Here is a 20,229-nt window from a genome sequence, read left to right as displayed (position 1 = left end):
ACCCTAACTTCACCTAAAATCAAAACAAAACCCTTTCCCCTCTTTTCCTTCCCTCTCTTTCTCCTCATTACAAAATCAAACCCCTTTTTCCCTCTCTTCTTCTCAATGGGAAAATACTTGCGTAAAGCTAAAATAACAGGTGACGTGGCAGTAATGGAAGTATCACAATCAACTACTCTTGGTGTTCGTACTAGAGCAAGAACCTTAGCCCTTCAACGTCTTCAATCTTCATCCACTACTCCACCGCCTGACACGTGTTACCTTCAACTTCGTTCTCGTCGCCTTGAGAAACCACCACATACCCACCTACCCGACCCGGAAAAGCCCAATAGTACCCAAACAGAGGCCCATTCCAGGTTTGGGTCGGGTTCTGTTAGTGACAAAGATGGGTTCTTGGATTTTGGCTCGTTTGGGGAAAATAGTCTTGATTTTGAACAACCCAGAGATGATAGGTATTAATTAATTATTTTTTCCTTTTTTGTTTGTATGCTTACTAGTTTTGTTATGTGTTGCTTGTTGTTACAATTTTTGGTTCACTTAGCTAGTGTTTGGACATAGATTTGGGTGAAACTTGAAAAAAAAAAAAAAGAGTTTTTGAAGTTGAGATGAAAATGGTTTATGGAAGTTGAATTGTGTTTGGATATTTTACTTGAAAAGAAGTTGAAGTTTGTGAGCAGAAAACTTCAAAAACTAGTGTTTCGCTAGTGTTTCGCCGCAGATTTTGTGAAATTTGAGAAAAAAAGAAGAAGAAGAGTTTTTGAAGTTGTGTTGAAAAAAATAGTTTTTGGAACTTCAAGTTGTGTCTGTACATGCATTTTACTTGGAATTTTTTTGAAGTTTATGGGTAGAAGAAAAATTTCACCAAAAACCTAGCTTGAAAATTTTCTTGAAAAATTGATCAAATTCCATGGACAAACAATGTTGTTTCCAAAATCTATGGCCAAATGAGCCCTTAGTATGCTTTAGGGGTTTAGATGGGTTTAAGGCGGGAAAGAGGAAAAAAAGATGGATTTTTTTTTTCTGAACTTATGTGGATAATATGGTTTTTTCTTTCCACTGTGTATTTGCTTGCCCCGTGTTCCTGGTTTGAAGGTGTAAAAGAATTTGACGCTTTTGTTTGAAAGGGCCCTTTGAGGGGCTTTTACATTCACATTCAAGGAAAAAAGAGTCTCCTTTAGTTTCCTTTTTTGGTGTTGCATTCGTGGGTACCACTTTTACTTGTGCTTTTTCAGTTTCTATGCAAAGATATCTCGTTAAAGTTTGAAGATCATCATGCTTTTAATATTTCGTTGCATTTTTCATGTTTAAAGTTTTTTCTCTTCATTTATTAAAGTTATAAATTTATTAAAAAAATGTTTGCTTTGTAAGTTCTTCTCTCTTTTGGTCAAGTAAAAGATGACTTTTTTGGTTTTGTTTCCTTAATTCATTTGCCATTTCCACTTCCTCTTCATATTGTTCATGGCCCTTCTGCCTGTTTCCACTTTCTTTTAGAGTTGTGTATAGGTCATATTTGAGGTCTATACTGATTTTGTTTTACTTATGAAGCTATAACCTTTTTTTGTACTTGCCATTCAAGTGCCTCAAGATTTTCGTAATCTATTAGTAGCTAAGTTGCTTGGACTCTCTAAAAATGTTGCCGCACCTGTGTCAGATCCTCCAAAAAATGCACTACTTCTGGAGGATCCGGCACGCACCCGTCGACATTTTTGAAGAGTCCGAGCAACATAAATTAGTAGTATTATTCTTTGATAAGTAAGACTTTGCTCATCTTTTAGAGCTCCTGAATAAGCAATTTTTGTTATATATTGTATTTGAGCAGTTGGATCTACATGAAAAGAATTGTAACTAATAGTTACTTATACAAAAAAAAAAAATTGTAACTAATAGACATTTCTTGTATCCTATGATAGACAACCTTTGGAATACCATATTCCACTGCGTATAAAAAGGGACTTACTATCATTTAGTGTTAGAAAAGAGCAAAACATTGCAAAAATAGTTTAATATTTTGTTGCAGAGAAATTTCTTCAAATGCAGCAAAATGTCCTGTTTCTTTCTTTATTTTTTTCATTTAGCCCCTTACTTTTATATTGTTGGACCTCTTTCTTCTTTTGCTTTCCGAGGTTTGTTTTCCCTACAGTAAACTAATACTACAATTAAAAAATGAGGTTTGTACTAGATTTTTGCAGATTTGCTTATTTAATTGGATCTAATGTTGTTCTGATAACAAGTTGGATATTCAGTTCTTTTTTGTCTAGTTTCATTTTTCTTAAGCACTTTAGACTGATCATAACAAAGCTATCTGTTTATTTTTATGCACTAATGCATTGGCGGTCAGTAATATGGGGAAAGAAAAAGAATTAGGGTTTGGTGGTCATGGATGTATTTGTAAATATAGCAAAATATATAATGTTATTAAGCCATTGATTACTATTTTTTGCACTATGTGCTTTTCTCATGACTTGTCCTAGTAGTGGGGCCACATAGCTGAGTAGCCAAGGCAAAGTCTTCAGCAATATTCTAAGGTTAAAAATGGGATATCCTTTTCACCCATGTGTGTATTATTTGCTGTCTTACATTGCATGAAAACTAGTACTAGTAATTTTTTGTATTCAGTTATCTAATTTCAGTACTTTATTGTCCCTTTTTATGATGTGGAAGATCAGGCGTCCTGTGGGGGGTGTGGATAACTATTTCAATTAGATTGTTGATACCCAAAATATAGATAATACAGATCTTTAGCAGATGGAAATAAACAAATTGGCAGTGATTTCTCTATTGTAGTTCCAGCAAAATTTCATTTCTTGTAACTGATAGTTGTGAATTTGTTCTTTCTTCTTCTTGTTTAAAAGGAGCACTAGAGAAAGCACACCTTGCAGCGTGGCGAGGGAGGTGGATGTTATGGTCAACCCTGGTTCTGCGACAAGGCGAACAGAGTTAAACACAACAGCTCAAAGAACAAGGAACTCTATCCTTAGAAATATCCCTTCAGCTCATGAAATCGAGGAATTCTTCACCTTTGCTGAGCAGCAACAGCAGCGCCTTTTTATGGAGAAGTATGTAACATGGTGTTTTTTATGGCAGAACTAAAGCATTGAGTTCATTTTCTCTTGGACATTGTCATATTTAAACACATATTAATGTGAAAATTTGTTCTTCTCACCAGGTACAACTTTGATGTGGCAAATGATTTACCCCTTTCTGGCCGGTACGAGTGGATTAGGGTGAATCACTGAGTTGGGGCTGATTACTTTTCCCTAAAACATCTACATTTGGAATGGGGGCTTGAAGGAAGTTACTGGATATTTTATGTTCACCCCCAGGCCCCAACTAAATTATTATATTGTATAAAGGGAGATTGGTGTAGTTTTAGTTGTCTGTCAGATGGCAGAATTACACATGACTAACAATTTGGAAGTAGTAGAACAGGCATAAATTGTCAATTAGGCTTTGACTGTATTTGTAACTTGCAAGGTGACATAGCCAACACCTTTTGTACCTGTCTTTTTTTCTCCTAGTATCAATTTAGGGTTTAGCTCATCACCTCTCTCTCCCTCTCTCCTTTATTATCTACTTGATGATAGTGCCATGTGACATCAAAAGGTTTGTGGTGTACTTTTTACCAATATGCAAGTTGTCAATTCTATGGTTATAAAATCTCGCCCTTTACTCCCAGTCACAAATGTTTAATTTTGTTCTGTCATAAAAATGTCTTCCGTATCCTTCTGAACAAGTAGACAAAATTGCAATCAGCAATCTTGGTGATCTTTGGCAGATAACCAGAGTTAAATAAGAAAGCAGTCTCAATTTTAATGTGATCAGTAAATGTCCTTGTATCAGCCTGCTCTGTTGCATCAAAAAGGAATTGTTATATTGTTCTACTACAAGTATTTCAAAATTCATTAACTAATCAAGCTGAAGAGTGAGCTGCTTTGAATTATAAGGATAGTCTTGTTAATTTGTAATGGTCATTTCAATCCAAAGTTGCAGCTCTTCTTTTGGATTGTGTTGTGCTAGTTGCAAGAGCAAACTCAAGGTTCTCACCGGTGAAATTGTCAATTAAACACCTAAAATATGTGGGCTTCCTATCACCTCTCTTGAACTTATTGTTTTCATATTATTTACCTCATTCACTAATTACTCGTAAAGAAAACAAGTTAAAACATATCATGTGCATACACGCGCCTATACTAGACGAAAAAGAGGAATTTTCATGTCTTACTTCATTTGATTCTTTCATACCCAAACCGATTGGACCTCATCGTTTCTCAAGTCTCATCCCCTTTATGGGTGGTTGGATTTCCACTTTATTATGTGCATTATATCTACTTTAATGGAGCATGAATTTCCCAGTTCTTAGCATCTAATATGCATGAGGAGCGAGGACTTTTCTAATTTGTTTCAATATGTTCTATACAGAATGCTTAAGGCTTGACTTTATTCTGCAGAATCTTTAATTAGCTTAAAGAGATGCTGAATTTTACTTGGAATCCTCGTCGGATGAGGCGTGAGATTTTATGGAAACACCCGTCTTAGCAATAGGGTTAAATAACATGGATACATGCATATTTTGTTTTCTCATTGCAGTTTATCTATCATAACAATTAATGAAATAAAGTCATATGCAAGTGAATCCCTTTTGGGACCATAGTGGCAGTAAAATTGGGTTTTCCTATCTTGAGGCTTGTATTTCTTGGTTTAGTCAAAACTATCAACATCAGTAGCAATGGAGTTTCTGTTTGTGTGGTGGTGGTGGGGGAAGATTTTTGTCATTATTATTACTTTGGATTCGTATATTGTCCTGTTTTCTGAATGAAAGCTGCCCAGCTAGTATAATTAATATAACAGGTTTGCATTTAATAACTTCCCTCGTGTTTGTTTGCCTCGTCACATGCAACACTGTACCTTCTGCCATTTCTTCCCTCTTCATATGAATGAAAACTGTTCTGGGTGATGATCAAAATGTAGATTTTATGGTTTGCACTTCTCTCATGTGTGTACCATTTGTACTTTCAACTTGATTTCGGTTTTGTTTGAAATGGAAGAACATGTAATGGACCTTAAAAAGTAGGCTTAGTACATCGACAACCCTTAAACGTGTTAGTAAATATCATTTAGACGTTCGAATTACGGTTTGTTTCAATTGAGCACTTGAACACATGATAAAGTGTTTCTATTAAACACTTTCAGTTCAAAACGACAACCCTTGTGCATCGACTAACATGATATATATGTATGCAGTAGCAGAGGCATCCTTTAGTAGAATGTCATCAGATACCGTTTCATAAAAATATTCTTATTTATTTATATGCAAATAATGGTTTTTAGAATATGACATTATACACAATTGATTAAATGCTTGAAAACAAGACAAACTTACTTACAAGTCAAATGAGCTCACCATATATACTAACATAAAATTCTATGTATGCCAATGTACCCGTATATACAAGGAAAATCTACCTTGTAAGATAGGGGTGTCGTATCATTCCTTGGTTTTTATTGACTTTTGAAAAATATTACATGGCTTGATTAATAGACGTTTTGAATTGATGATTCTCATAGATTGAAAAATTTGAAGTTTTTGCATTGTCATATAACCCGAGAATTAAGATAGAATAATTAAACCGAAAACAATAAAGGTAAATTAATCTAGTCAAACAGAGAATATGTAGTAATTAAGCTACTCTTTAAGCAAATTATCTAAATGGAGGTGCTCTTTCATGAACATTGTTTTGTTTTTACAATTTTATTCTAGAATATATTTTAATCAACGTAAGAAAGCTAAACTAAACCTAACTTATTTGCCTATTCGTCAATCAAAGACCTATTTGATTAATTAAAAATTAACCGAAGCAACTCATACTTCTTATTCGATCTTCATAGCTAGTGGTAGGTATACTGTATACATAACGTAATGGCACTCAGCCACTCACAATCTTCAAATACTGGATCCACTACATAATGCACCTTGCAAGATTTGTTTAAGCGATATGAGTAGGTGAATACAATACTTAGTGTTTTATGCTTTCATTCCCTAGCTTCCAATGGAGAAATCTAAAGAGCAAAGAAAGAGGCAAATTTGATAGCTTGCCCTTTCTGTGTATTTCCTCTTTCATTTTTGTGTGAGTACGGATTCAATTGGAAGAGCTCAATGGACTAACTGTTTACTTTTGGTTTTTAACTTTTCAAACAAAGGACCTGCTAGTTAAAAGGAGAACTAGTTTTAGCACTTACTATGTGAGTGAGATGCCTTGCCCACCTTGATGCAACATCCTGGCATGTCAAAAAGTGCATTAAATGGCTATTGCTTTCTGAAGTTGAGTCCTCCCCATAGTCCTAAGGAAATTAAGGTGCCGTTTGGCCATAAAAATTAATCACTTTTTTTCGAATTTTTTTTCACTTTTTTCACTTTTGGGCGTTTGGCCATAAATATTTCGAATACAACTTGAAGTTGTATTCCGGAATACCAAAAACTCAAAAAACTTGTTTTTCAAAAAAATTTCACTTTTTTACAATTACATTTCACCAAAAACTATAATTTCAAAAACTATGACCAAACACAACTCTAACTCCAACTCCAACTTCAAAATTCCAAAAAGGGTGAATTTGTTTTTGGTATTTATGGCCAAACGCACCTAACTCAATCCTAAGTGCACCATTTAGCCTTCTTATAGAATGGATGACAGCAGATAATATTATTCCAATTTTAAAAAATATATATATAAAATATCTAGTTTTACGGAGAGATCAAGGATCCACGTGGTACCTAAATTCGCCCTTGGTTATTTTAAGAGCACACATTTTTTTTGGAAGGGGTGGGGGGCGGGGGGTGTGGGGAGTTGTTAGTAGTGGTATTTTTGCGCACCTCTACTATTCGACCGGATAGGTGTTATGTCCACCAGTATAAATATTGAATACTTCTGCCTGCTAAGAATTACTACTAACAAATAAAAAGAAATCGCCAAATTTCTTTTGGTTTATACTGAAATTTGAACACACTCCCTTATTTCAGTGCTAAGTCACAGTGCTGTGATGTCACTTGTGTTATTCAAAGAGATAATGGTAATAATTCAGAATCTGAATGAAGTAGGGTAAGTGAAGTGAGTTGTAAAGCTTCAAAAATAGTGTAGCGATGAAAGAGCAACACTGTGAATGTCAGGGGAGACATCTTCCCCAACGGATCTTCTCCTTTACCTTTGTTATTGTTTTCAGTGAGAGTCAGTTAATGGACTGTCTGCCTTGTTGCTTCACTGTTTTTTTTTTTTTTTACCACACCACCAAAGTACTTTTCCCAAAAACTGTCCTCGTGAACTCATTGGTTACTTCTTAGATCCCCCATCACTGCAACAAAGCACAGAAATGAAAAAAGATTTTTTGACAACAAAAATAATACAATTGACAAAATTCAATATTTGACAATAGCTTAATTTTATTATTGGCATATATGATGAATCTTTTAAAAATAATTTTTTTTTATTCCCAAAAAATTTAATTTTGTTGCCCTAGTATTAACTGTTGTTGCAAAAAGTCTTTTTGGCAACAACAAAAAAGTTATTGCACGTCATTGCAATAACAGTCGTTGGAAAAAGTTTATGCAACCAAAAAAAAAAATGTTGTTGCCAAAAGTACTTTTTGCAATAATAGTCTATTTATGTCAATAAAAATATTTTTGATGGCAAATGCCTGCTTTCATATAGTGCATCTCTTCTCTCTTCCCAAATATGCATAACCTTTCTAACCTTAATTAGAAATTTGGCTTAGTAAATCGACGGCCTCTCAAACTTACCTACAAATGTTACTTAGACACTCAAACTTAAATTTGTTCCAATTGAACACATGATAACATGTCTCCGTTAGACACTTTTAGTTCAATTTTTTTTTCTTTTTAGCGTGTTCTCAAATGCTCATTAATTAGGATAAGTTAACCACTTAAAATATGTCACCTCATTTACTTATACGATTAGTCTCAATAAACCTTAAAACCTTAGATGCTTCAATTGAGGATTATGTGTATAATTAAAGGAGATGACATATTTTATGTGGTTAACTTATCACGTGCAAAAGTTTTATCAAAATTTGACGAAAATGTCTAATAAAAACACTTTATCATGCGTTCAGGTACTCAATTGAAACAAGTTATAAGCCGAGCATCTAAACGAAATTTGCTTGCGAGTTTGAGGGCTATCGGTGTATTAACCTAGAAATTTTGAATTCAGACTTTTATAAATTGAAAATATTTAGATAGGAAGCATTTTAAGAGTACCCGGAAATCAAGATTAGTTGAGGCGGTTATGTTTGAATACCAAATGCCCTGAAGCTGAAGAGTAGGAAATTCCTTCTCATAATGTTTTAAGTTATTTCTCAAAGTTGAGGGCCTTGGGGCCAAGTCCTCTAATGTTTACAGTAGACAAAAATTAATTAGTGTTAAAGGTTGTGTAGATAATAAATTTAAGAAAAATTAAAGCATAAACGTGCTCAACCAATTTGTTTTCCAACTTATCCTTGTTCGATTAGCTGCATTTTAACATGAACCGCGTCTGGGACTAACAGAAAACAAGAACCTTAAGCTTCGTTTTACTCTAAATATCTCTTCGGCGATTTTTGTTACATGAAAACAACCGTTGTCATGCGTAATTGTAGTAATTCTTTAGACAAATCAACTATTCAAGTCAATTAGCACTCTTTTGGCCGGACACACGAAAGAAAAATCATTTCTCCAGTGGATTAACCCAACAAACTCGAGAAGAAAAACAAATATTTGTAAAAGGCCAAAATTCAACACATAGCAAGGACAGAAAGATTCATTTGTCCTAATATTTATCTGGTATGAGAACATCAAGCTAGTACCATTAATAAATTAAGGTCAGCCGGGAACAAAAGCGCTCCGAGTAGTTGCATCGAGATAAATTTAAAGTAAACCAACATGAGAAGCAGAAAATGTATTTAACCAACCTAGATTAATCCTAAGATCTAATCTTCTAAGCATTTACAGAACTATAATACACCTTGTCACTTGCACAGATCGTCAGCAATCAGCAGAGAAGTCAGCAGCACCTGTGAAGGACATAAGAGTACCATAAGATCTTGAATAAAGATGACAACAGCATGCTGTTTGGTAAAGTTCGGTTAGAAGAGATAATAATAAAGGATAAACGTCAGAATGATCAACAATGCACTGTTTTTGCTCTATAGACAAATCTTTATAAAAACTTAAAGAACGTAGCAAATTGCAAAACTCTAGCTTGCCAAAACTCAACAAGTCCTCGAGGAATATCGTGTGAATATTTATAATTAAATGCGAAGAGGTACATTTGTATAGATGTGTAGCTACGCAATATCATAATCAACTACTCATTCAATGTATATTGAAATACTAAGCTTAATGCTAACTTAAAAAGATTCCTAGTTCCTACTGACCTTTGAAATGCTCTAGGTGTGGCTGGAAAGGAAGGTCGTCTCCAAGAAATTATCACTGGATTATACAAGCAGCATATTTCTCAGTTCTGACTTTCGTTTTGTTCCAAGAATAGGACAGGAAGCTATTAGAGCTGCTATATTCCACCTTAGGGCACAATGTCCTCTTGCCAGGGTATCGGGAATGGAATCAACAAGGAAATTCAGGTTTTACCATTGATTAAAATACTCGAAGAATAACTATGCCCCAATCCAAACAAGTTGGGGATTTGATTACATACTCACTTTAGCAAATGACACGCATCTTGTACTAAACTCGATTTTCCTCAACCGTCTCTATCTCTCTCTCTCTCACACACACACACACATACATTCAGGTAACAAGCTGCCTTCCACCACATATCTCATGCTGATAGCAGCCTCATCAGGTTTAGTAAAGTGGCCTTTCTCCTTACTTGTTATCAGTGTTATGAAATGATTAACTCCTAACTAGTGCACAGATAATTCGGAACTTACATCTTCTATGCTTAAGACCCTAATATACTTATCATTACGAGCACATGCCAGCAGCATATGAGGATATATAGATAACCATTCATTTTTTTCTTTCTTTTCAATTTATTACAAACATCTAAATGATACTGTTTTTTATAACCGTGGTTTCCGAGCCAGCTTGTGCACACCTCAACTAATTCCACGGGTGCTACCTCCTACCAGCACAGAAACCGGATAGCTCTGTCCACCAAGCTAATGTTTTTACCTCCGTTGGGATGTGATCTAATTGATAATACGTGAAACAAATTAAGGATTATGAACTAAATTTTATCCATCTAATTTTGAAATATAACATAACATAATCTTTTGTAGGTTTTCAATAAATGTGTCTACCTCAACGTTGCGCCTTTAGTCGTCTCACTTACAAATAACTTCAATGACAAAGTCAAAGACTTTAAATGACATTGTTTTACAGCAGATGAAAGCTACTGCCCTCCTATCAACAAAACACTATCTTCTTGAAAGCAGCGAAACACCGAAAACACTATTTGATAAAAAATGTAAAGAAACAAAGTTAGTAGGGGATCACTACTAGATAGAAATTTCAAGACCAAATGTCCTAGAACACCAAAAACCTCTTTCTTTGAGTTGACTTTTCTCCTTGAAACTTTGTCACAAGAAACAACTTTAAAACGGAGCCATGTTTCTGGTAGATAAAGCTTATATAACTGATTAAACTAGCTCATAAGGACCTTCTCCCTTTTTATGCATGTGGTAAACACCAAAAGTGCTTGTAACCAGTGGCGAAGGCAGGATTTTGCTAAGGTCATTCAAAAAGATAAAGAAACGAACACGCGCGGAAGCCAACCAAAACACTATTGAAAACGCAACGTACATTATTACAACTGTACTCGACGAGGTTTTATATCTCGAATGTTTTAATAATAGCATCATGAGAAATATTATCAGCAACCGCTAAAAAAATCATCATTCATTCGACTCCGGAAGTCATTCTTCGTAAACTTCGTTGCCAAAAAGCTCTTTTAATGGATGCAGTGGCAACTGGTTGAATGCAAAGAAGCGGAATACAGGAAGATAATTTAAATGCTTCTTCGTCTGAACTAATCTTTTTGGAAGATCACAAAGCCTATTTAGATCGGAGAACCTTTTAACAACATCAATAATGTAACCTGCAAGCTGATTCTCAAGAGCACCATACTAGATTCATCAAGATATAATTCCATCATTCTTATTATTTTTCTAGATGTCTAAACTTGAAAATGAGTTAATTGGATTCAAACAAGTAAATCAATCGTGACTTGGCCAAAACGATCATTAAGTACTTGAATCAATAATTTTGCAAAACGCTTCAACACGATAATGACGTGAGCCATCTATACTCAGCATGTTTATGTCGTGATCTTAAAGAGTTAACATATGTCTTATCAAAGTTAGGTACCAAAATATCATATTTGATACAAAATACAGATACCTTAGCAATAAGAGAATCTCATTCATCATCCCTTAAATTTTGCGATCATCGCTTTGCTACTTCACCAAGTAGCATGGCGTTTGCGATATCTTGCAAGCATCAAACTCATTTGTAATTTGCTAAAACGTCTCTCATCAAATGCAACATGAATACAACCTCGAATGTTTGACAAGTTTTGAGATATTCCTTTGCTTTGGCTCTTTCATCCGTAGAATGTGCATCAAGAATAGAGTCAAGCATAAGAATAAAGTTACTAAAAAATTTATAGTGAAATCCATAACGAGTATCACCAGCTCTAGCAAGACAGAGTTTTTGATGCAAGCCCTTTCCAGTGTCAAGTTCATCCAAATCTAATGCCTCTTGAAATTTTTCTCTTTAAGATTTTCGATATTCATCCATGCGTTTAAATAAGCTTCTAACACATTCAAAATATTTGAAACCAATACTACAAGTTCTCCCACTTCAACACATTTTTTAGAAACCACAACAAGAGTTAATTGAAGTTGATAAGCGAAGCACCGTATAGAATAAGTAGACCGACTGTCTTGCCTAATCAATATTTTAAGGCCATTAATATCACCTTGCATATTACTTGCCCCATTGTTCACGTATAGAAGACAAACTCAAGGAATCTTGAGCAAGTAAATCAACAAATGCTACTTTTAAAGATAAACACGTATCTTTAACATTAACAATGTCAATAAGTCGCTCCATAACAAATCCCATTCTATCAACATATCGTAAAACAACAACCATTTGCTGCTTACATACACATCAAAAGATTCATCAACCAATAAGGCAAAGTAGTCACAATTTAATTCCTCTATAGTAGCCTTATTCAATCTTGCATGCAGTGAAGAATGTTGTCACACCTTTGGCATACCATGAAAGATGCAGCCTATTGTTTGAATTGTTATCTATTTATTAACACTAATTTCATCAAGCTGAAGGTGATTTATTTTCAAGTATAGGATTTAAGAGTTGGCAGAAAAAGACTAGTTTTTTGGAGGGCCGAATAGCATTCATAATCAGTTCAAAAAGAAATGTGAGGATCTAATACAACAACAAGCTTAGGTTTCTCTCTGTAACTTTGCATCTACTTGATGCCTTTTCTAATGAAATTTGTTTACTTTACCAAAAAAAAAAAAAAAAAAAGTCTATTCAATCGGCATTTGAGAGGCAATCCAATAAATTTAAGTGTGAGTATCGGATCCACTTAACTGCTTCTTTTAAATCAAGGGTTGACATTTTGCGGTCATGATGAATCTAAATCATCACTTAGTAAGGGGAATTTTGGTATGCCAAAAGGTGCGACAACATTGGGGATTTTGTATTTGAACATGCTCCACAAAATGTTCAGATGACTTCTCCAACGATTCAAAAAGAAACTGTGACTGTATACAAGATTGAAACAATTAAGGCTACTATTGAGGAATTAAATTGGGATTACTTTGCCTTAATGATTGATGAATCTTTTGATGTGTTACGTAAGGAGCAAATAATTATTGTTCTGTTGATAGAATTAGATTTGTAATGGAGCGACTTATTGACATTGTTCATGTTAAAGATACTTGTGGATCTTTAAAAGTACAATAGTTGATTTACTTGCTCAACATTCCTTGAGTCTTGTCTTTTGTATGTAGGCAATGTTACGATGGCGCAAGTAATATGCAAAGGTGATATTATTAATGGTCTTAAAATGTTGATTAGGCAAGAAAGCTGGTCTGCTCATTCTATACATTGCTTCTCTCATCAGCTTCAACTAAATCTAGTTGTAGTATTGGTTTCAAATATTTTGATGTGTTAGGAGCTTCTTTTAAACGAATGGGTGAACATCAAGAAACTCAAAGATAAAATTTCAAGAGGCATTAGATTTGGGTGAGCTTAACACTGGAAAGGGGCTTGCATCAAGAACTTGGTCTTGCTAGAGCTGATCATACTCGTTGGGGATCTCATTATAAATCTTTTAGTAACTTTATTCTTATGTTTGGCTCTATTATTGATGTTCTTGAGTCACTTGTTCTTGTTGCACATTCTTAGGGCTAAGGCAAAGGGATATCTCAGAACTTGTCAAACAATTGAGGTTGTTGCATTTGATGAGAAATGCTTTAGCAATCACAAATGAGCTTAATAAATGCTTATGGAAAAAGGAACAAGATATCGCAAATGCCAAGCTACTTGTTGAGGTAGCAAATAGAAGATTGCAAAATTTAAGAGATCGTGAATGAGATTCTTTTATTGCTAAGCTATCTGTATTTTGTATCGAATATGAAAAGATACCTAACTTTGATGAGTCATTTGTTAGTCTATAAGATCAGGATGTAAACATGTTGATTATACAATCTCACATCATTATCGCGTTGAAGTGTTGTGCAAAGTCACCAATTGGCATCTTCAAGAATTTGATAATCCTTTTGGTGAAGTGACAATTGATTTGCTTCATGGAATTGCTTGGTTGAATCCAATTAACTCATTTTCAAGTTTTGACATCAGAAAAATAATGAGAATGGTTGAATTATATCCCGATGACTTAAGAATTTAGTATGGTTGCTCTTGAGAATCAGCTTGCAAGTAATTGCAAAAAAAAAAAAAAAAAAGAATTAGCTTGCAAGTTACATTATTGATGTTCATGATGTTAATGAAAGGTTCTCCGATCTAAATCGGTTTTGTAATCTTTCAAAAATGATTAGTTCAAACAAAGAAGCATTCAAGTTATCCTTTTGTATTCCGCTTAAAACTTTCTTTGCTTCTACTAGTTGCCGCTGCATCTGCTGAAAGAGCTTTTCCGGCAATGAAATTTATCAAGAATGACTTGCGGAGTCGAACAAATGATGATCTTTTTAGCGGTTGATTGGTTCCTTGTGTTGAAAAGATGTGTTTGATAATATTTCTAATGATGCTATTATTAAAACATTTCAAGATATGAAACCTCGTCGAGTACAGTCATAATAATGTAAAATAGTTGTGTTTTCAATAGTAAAATAGTGTTTTGGTTGGCTTTTTCGAGTGTTGTTTTCTATAATTTTTTTAATCCCCTTGGAAGAAATCCTACCTCCGCCACTGCTTTCCCATGTCCATTATAATCATGACGGTCCATTATGCAACACTTCCCCATTTCCAACTGATATTTGCCTCAATTTGTATGAAAAAATATCAATAAACCTGACAGGTTGAATGAGAAGAAATTCTTGGCAATCCAAAACCAAATGGAATCAGGCAATTGCAACCAGAATCGCCGACATAATAAAAAACAGTTAATCAGGAAATCACATTGTAAATATTTTCTCATCTTTCATGGTGTCCATAGATTTGTAATTTATGACGGCAAAATTTTCCCATTATCATATCCAACCTTTGCTAGACACTTCCATTTTCGAATATTCCACTCTTAGTTTCCATTTTCCTCTATATACTCTACATTTGCTTTAAATACTCAAGCCAGGGACACAAGCTCACTCACTTCCTACTTTTGAATATCTTCCCCTTGCAAATCTTGGACATTCTGTTTCACTTCCTGTTTTCCAACTATATTCCCTGCATTGTCTCAGATAGTCATAGTCATGCTAAGGACATGAGCAAACTGACTTCCGTATTTTAATATCTGTCATTGCAAATTACTAACATTCTATTTCATTCACATTCATTCAACTATATTCCCTACATTGCCTTAGATACTCATGCTAGAAACACGTGCGTACTTAAGAACTGTTCTTATATGGGCATTGCACAGTTGCATTAAATAGGTTTTATGATGAAGTAGAGTTGAACGAATGGGCCTGGTGCCTTTTAATCAAATTTCTGCATGAGCTTTCTCAGTGGATTTAATAACAAACAGCTTGACTAAGAAGCAGATCAATACCATTTAATCATTTCCAGTAACACATGTACAGTAGAAGCAGTCAAGTGACACGTCAAATTTTGCATTTATTTCCTCCCTTTTCTTGATGAACAACCATTTCCAATTTCAAGAATCAGTTTCATTTTCCATTTTCATCTATAATTTTGCTTGACTTTCAGTTTTCTATTATCATAAATCAGAAAATTCAGCTATTCTGTTTTATTTACATTACCTTCAAATGCTTGAATGTTGCTCATAGAAGGGGCACTTTTCGTGCACTGAAATGGTTATAAGGTGAAGTGAGAAAAAGATAAAGGTACTCTGCTGCATAAAATTTGTGCATGAACATGCTCACATATAGAAATCACAAATAGGTTGATTCAGGAACAGAAACAATGAACCTATACCTGATAATTAATGACATGTCCAAAGGAGATACTAATTGTCCTCCTCCGAAATTGTAGGTGATACATCTGTTGTTTGCTTCGCTTCAGACATCTCAACTTCACATGCAGCAACATCTGGTGTATTTTCATTTTCCATTCTCATCTGTTTGAGCTTATCTAATTGTATAGCATGTAGCTCATATCTGATCATCAACATTAATTGAACTTTAACTTCTCATGGTAGAAACACAAGCACAACAGCATTCACAAAGTTAGTACACGGAACTTACTTGGCAACAAAACCCTTGACAAGTGCAAAATATATCGTCCAAAACTGTTGCTCCTTCAAATAACGCGGACATAATTTGAACCTCAATTGTGACAGTTCCTGAAGGTTGCAATGAAGAATCGATATAAGAAGATAATGATAAGAGTAAAGACAAGCTGCCACAACTAATTGCCAACTGATAAAGCTGATGCAGGTCTCCAACCAATATGGTCAAATCCACAGAAATATTATCTTTTCATCTGCTGGAAATGCATGAACCGAAATTAAGCTCATGGAGAAAACTAATATCCAGAGAGAAGCACACAAGCACAGGTGCATAACAGGAAGTACGAAGAGAATAGACGCAAGCTGATGAAACTAACACATCTCTCAGATATAGCCATCAACTGGTAGAAACAGGCATATAAGGATTAGACTTTACTCAAGATACTGCTTAGAGGAAGGACTGCAGGATCACCTATAATATGCAACAAAGAGAGAAAAAAGTCGCTGATCTTCTTTTTCTTCATATTTTGGCTGTTAATGTGATATGTATTTGGCACCCTCACATGACACCATTTTATCAAGTTGTGAAATGCTGCTAGCCTAGTGCATTGGTATTAGGATATTCTTCTAGGGAGATGAGTGAAAATCCCTACTACATCAACCTATCTAATATAGAAGCTCTGCTAATACCAAACGACATGCTCAGTGCTAAGAAACTGGACATTGGGCTCAACTCAACCTAAAAAGTCAACTCATGTGGTGAGAAATGTCTAAAACTGCATGACCACAGCCTATACACTTAACCAATGTGAGATTCTAATAGCCCTTGATACGCTCAAGATGAAGCATGTAATAATATAACATGCGTGGCCTAACATTAGGTATCTCAACATCAAAGATGGGTCTGGCTCTAATACCATGTAATAAGAAATGAAAATGGGGCATAACTCAACCAGAAAAGCTACTTGAAGTGGAGAAGATTGCCCAAAACTATATAAAAAAAGTCATACATCTAATCTTTAACCATATAAAAAAAGTCATACATCTAATCTTTTCACTTGAAAAAGTTGGTGACGGCTTTTGCCCTATTAAACAAATATCCATAGGTTGCATCCACCACTTAGTAAATTTTAGATCTCAAATAAAATAGACATAATACAAGTGTAAAAACCTGGCCTAATATGTTTAATCTAGTCACTCTACCAAGCAAAATTTACTGAAACCAGGTCAAGGTTCTTTGTATTTTCTCATGCTGCAGTATAAAAGTAAACCTTTGTCATAACTGAATAATCCTTTATTTCCTTTTCACATGGCAATCTTTCCTTTCAGGTCGATACCATAAAGATAGACACTGTTTTATGTTTCTTCTAACATTCTCATTTTAATCTTAATTATATGTACTTATAGGAATTGATGAGATGTTGAACCCTACTAGATACTAGGAGTATTTTGGTATGTTAAATACATTTAGTTTATGTACCAAGACTCCTCCTTTATTTTAACTGTCTCCAGTCAAATATGGTTATGTTAATAAAATGGGGGAATTAACTGACAACAAAAGTTCCATTTTTATCTGCTAGGCACGATGAAGCAGGATATTAGAAGCCTTTTGCTAACTATGTTTATTAGTTCCACTCTTGTTTGTCCCCAATTTCCCATCAACTAGCTTCTTGGTTCTAGTCCTCCAAACCACTTAGCACCAAGAAAAATGCTCTAGGTGGTATACGTATTTGTATGTATGTATATGTGTGTGTGCATTTACATATAATGTGCATATTTTACACAGTCAAACATTAGGGCCTCTTGAAATCCACCAGAAAGGTGCAAAATCTTAATTAAACCAAGTGAGTCTAATTCAACAAGCTCAAAGTATGAATCATATTGAAAAGCAATAGGAGACCTAGTTTTACAACATCCAAACTGCAATTCCTAAATCTTCCTTCAACTCAGTTTTTTGAAAAACCAAAAGGGCACAGAAAGCCAAAAATAAATGCAAGAGCAAAAACCATTTAAAGGGCCAGAAAGTAAAACAAACAATGGAAGATAAGGAAAGACCTTGACTTTAGAAAGAACAATCAAAGCATGATGCTGTTGCCAATCAGATAGATCTTTCCGTACATTCTCGGGTTTATCTCCACTGCCTTCGTTACCATTCTCCTCATCTAACAACAAAACCATATACCATTTCAGACACATCGGCATGTAAGCAGAGTGTTAGGGTGTATTCGGTATGGAGCAATTTTCCCATGTTCGTTCACCCAAAAATTTTAAAGGAACATTTTCTCTACGAAAACAAGCTCATTAAAAATGAGAAAATGATTTCCCTAGTAGGGAAAACAAATTCCACAAGTGGCATCCACATCGAATATGTCCTCCCCACCATCCAACCCACCTCATCTTCACCCCCACCCCCATAGCCCCCATTCCCACCACCCCTACCCCACCCCCACCTCCCATAATATTTGTATAGATTATATACAAGCATAATTTTTTATTTTTTCCTCACGTACCGAACACAAAAAAATAAATAAAAACACTTATTTTCCATGGAAAACATTTTCCTTTATACCAAACACACCCTATATCTCCATATAATAACTACAACTATGCTTATAAAGAAGAAAAAGGAAAAACCAAAAAAAAAAGAAAAAAAGAAAGGGAACCTGGGAGAGAGAAATTTCGAAAGGTGTCAATGGAAAAGGATTTGATAAAATCGAGTAATTGATCAGTAACACCATAGAGTAGTTCGTTGTCTTTAAGGTTAGATTTAGCAGTAACAGTGGTTGTGGTTGTGGTGGTTGTAGTTCTAGAGAGGCTTCGTCGAAACCATGAATATACATCCATGTCTGGACTAACTTATGATCTACCACTCATGCTTCATACTTAATCTGTTCTTGGTTGGAAGTTGTTTGTATCTCAATTTCAGATTTTGGAAGATGTTTTCACCAACATAAAACTGAAAATTACTGCTTGTTTGGATGGTTGTGTATTGTATCTATTGGTCTTTCCTTTGATGTGATTGTTATTTAAATTGTATACATTATTATTTTTTTATTTTGTCTTTTTTTATTATCTAATAATCATATTTTATTCTTTATTCTATTTTTTAATAGCTCTAAAATGTATCTTAATTTTTTTTTTTAGTTTATACTTCAAATTATTAATGTATAACATTATATAATGATGCGAAATGATACGATCTATTTAAATATTGTATTCATTAAAAAAATATAATATAATGCAATACAAGACAATATGTTGTATTATAAAATAATACTTAACAACCATCCAAACAAAGTGGAGTTTAACTAATATCCACTGACATTGAGGTAATTTTAAAGCTTATTACACCATAAACTCTCAAGTATTTTTACTTTTTAATATTTAAATTATAAATAAGGTAAATACATAGTAGTAGAAAGTAACTTGGATTCTACAAACTACATTTATTGATCTACCTAAATTATAACTTTGTTTACCAAAAGTACAAAGGGTTCCCGTCTTCTTAGTTTGATTCATTTGTTAGGTTTTAGATATTCCAACATACAGTGAAGCAACCAGCAACATTTATACACCATTAAAGCAATCCCAAGCTATACAACATATATAAACTCTTATAAATTTAAGTTTCTCTTCTTCTTTTTCCTTCAGATTTTAGAGATTAGGAAGTTTTGGGATTGATCCACATTTTTTATTTATAAGAGTAAAAAACTCTTTTTAAATAGTTAATCTAACATAAGAAAAGTATCAAAATCGATTCTTTACTCTGATGACTATGTTAAAAAGATTTTTTCATCTCACTTTTAGAATTAATTGTCTAAAGTTTAATATGATCAACTCGAAAGCCATTAAAATTGTATCAAAACTTCTAGGGCAAGCATGGACCAAGTTTAATTTGCATCATACGAGGGATAGTGTTTCTTCCAATTGAAAAAATATATATATATATATAATTTCTCAATGCAAAACTTTTAATTTTTAATAGCTATTAAAATTGCATCCAAACTCCAAGAAGGCCTAAGTGTCTAGAGATCAAAAACTTGAATCTGTTTTGAGCTTAGGGGAGAGAGAGGAGTAGGATAAAGAGGATCAAGAGTTAGGAGCGGAGAGAGTAAATAGCAAACAGTATTTAAAAAATAAAAATTAGAAAATATTAGGATGGTAACTGGCAATTGTCAATCAAAGTTACCTGACAGTGTAAAAAAGTTTACAATGTCAGTGCATACTAGTGAAACCCGTCTCATTTAAATTCAACTCAACTATATAAAAAACCCATATGTGATCAATTTGTTCCCGAGTCCTACATCTGGAATCACTAGGCACAGGA

The 20,229-nt window shown here is 34.2% G+C and overlaps 2 protein-coding genes across 4 annotated transcripts; one reads left to right on the top strand and one right to left on the bottom strand.

The window, feature by feature from the left end:
* Positions 1-3,498, top strand: LOC132049832 (cyclin-dependent kinase inhibitor 3-like). Its single transcript, XM_059440786.1, has 3 exons — positions 1-452; positions 2,853-3,056; positions 3,167-3,498. Exons 1-3 carry the CDS (start codon positions 106-108, stop codon positions 3,234-3,236), a joined length of 621 nt encoding a protein of 206 aa, XP_059296769.1. The 5' UTR covers positions 1-105; the 3' UTR covers positions 3,237-3,498.
* A 5,295-nt stretch (positions 3,499-8,793) lies between these two features.
* LOC132049818 (uncharacterized) lies at positions 8,794-18,908 on the bottom strand. Of its 3 annotated transcripts, XR_009413157.1 has the most exons (6): positions 18,566-18,908; positions 17,958-18,064; positions 15,919-16,016; positions 15,650-15,831; positions 15,475-15,520; positions 8,794-9,057 (listed from the first exon to the last, which is right to left on the bottom strand). XR_009413157.1 is itself a non-coding variant. In XM_059440761.1 (5 exons), the coding sequence occupies exons 1-4, from the start codon at positions 18,744-18,746 to the stop codon at positions 15,681-15,683; spliced, it is 537 nt and encodes a 178-aa protein (XP_059296744.1). In that variant the 5' UTR covers positions 18,747-18,908; the 3' UTR covers positions 8,794-9,057; positions 15,650-15,680. The 3 variants fall into 3 exon arrangements, 2 of the variants coding, with proteins under 2 accessions (XP_059296744.1, XP_059296757.1); XM_059440761.1 differs by lacking the exon at positions 15,475-15,520; XM_059440774.1 differs by lacking the exons at positions 8,794-9,057; positions 15,475-15,520 and adding an exon at positions 14,425-14,566.
* Positions 18,909-20,229: the final 1,321 nt, after the last annotated feature.

This window comes from Lycium ferocissimum, chromosome 1 (assembly GCF_029784015.1).
Source record: "Lycium ferocissimum isolate CSIRO_LF1 chromosome 1, AGI_CSIRO_Lferr_CH_V1, whole genome shotgun sequence".
NCBI lineage: Eukaryota > Viridiplantae > Streptophyta > Magnoliopsida > Solanales > Solanaceae > Lycium > Lycium ferocissimum.
Note: the sequence above shows the minus strand (reverse complement) of the source record. Positions and strands in the feature narration are given on the sequence as shown.

Coding starts and splice junctions, on each gene's coding strand:
- LOC132049832 (XM_059440786.1), top strand. CDS start 106: ATGGGAAAATACTTGCGTAAAGCTAAAATAACAGGTGACGTGGCAGTA. Junction 453..2,852: donor GAACAACCCAGAGATGATAG/GTATTAATTAAT, acceptor CTTGTTTAAAAG/GAGCACTAGAGAAAGCACAC. Junction 3,057..3,166: donor CAGCGCCTTTTTATGGAGAA/GTATGTAACATG, acceptor TCTTCTCACCAG/GTACAACTTTGATGTGGCAA.
- LOC132049818 (XM_059440761.1), bottom strand. CDS start 18,746: ATGGATGTATATTCATGGTTTCGACGAAGCCTCTCTAGAACTACAACC. Junction 18,065..18,565: donor TCGAAATTTCTCTCTCCCAG/GTTCCCTTTCTT, acceptor TTTTGTTGTTAG/ATGAGGAGAATGGTAACGAA. Junction 15,832..15,918: donor GTCAAGGGTTTTGTTGCCAA/GTAAGTTCCGTG, acceptor GTTGATGATCAG/ATATGAGCTACATGCTATAC.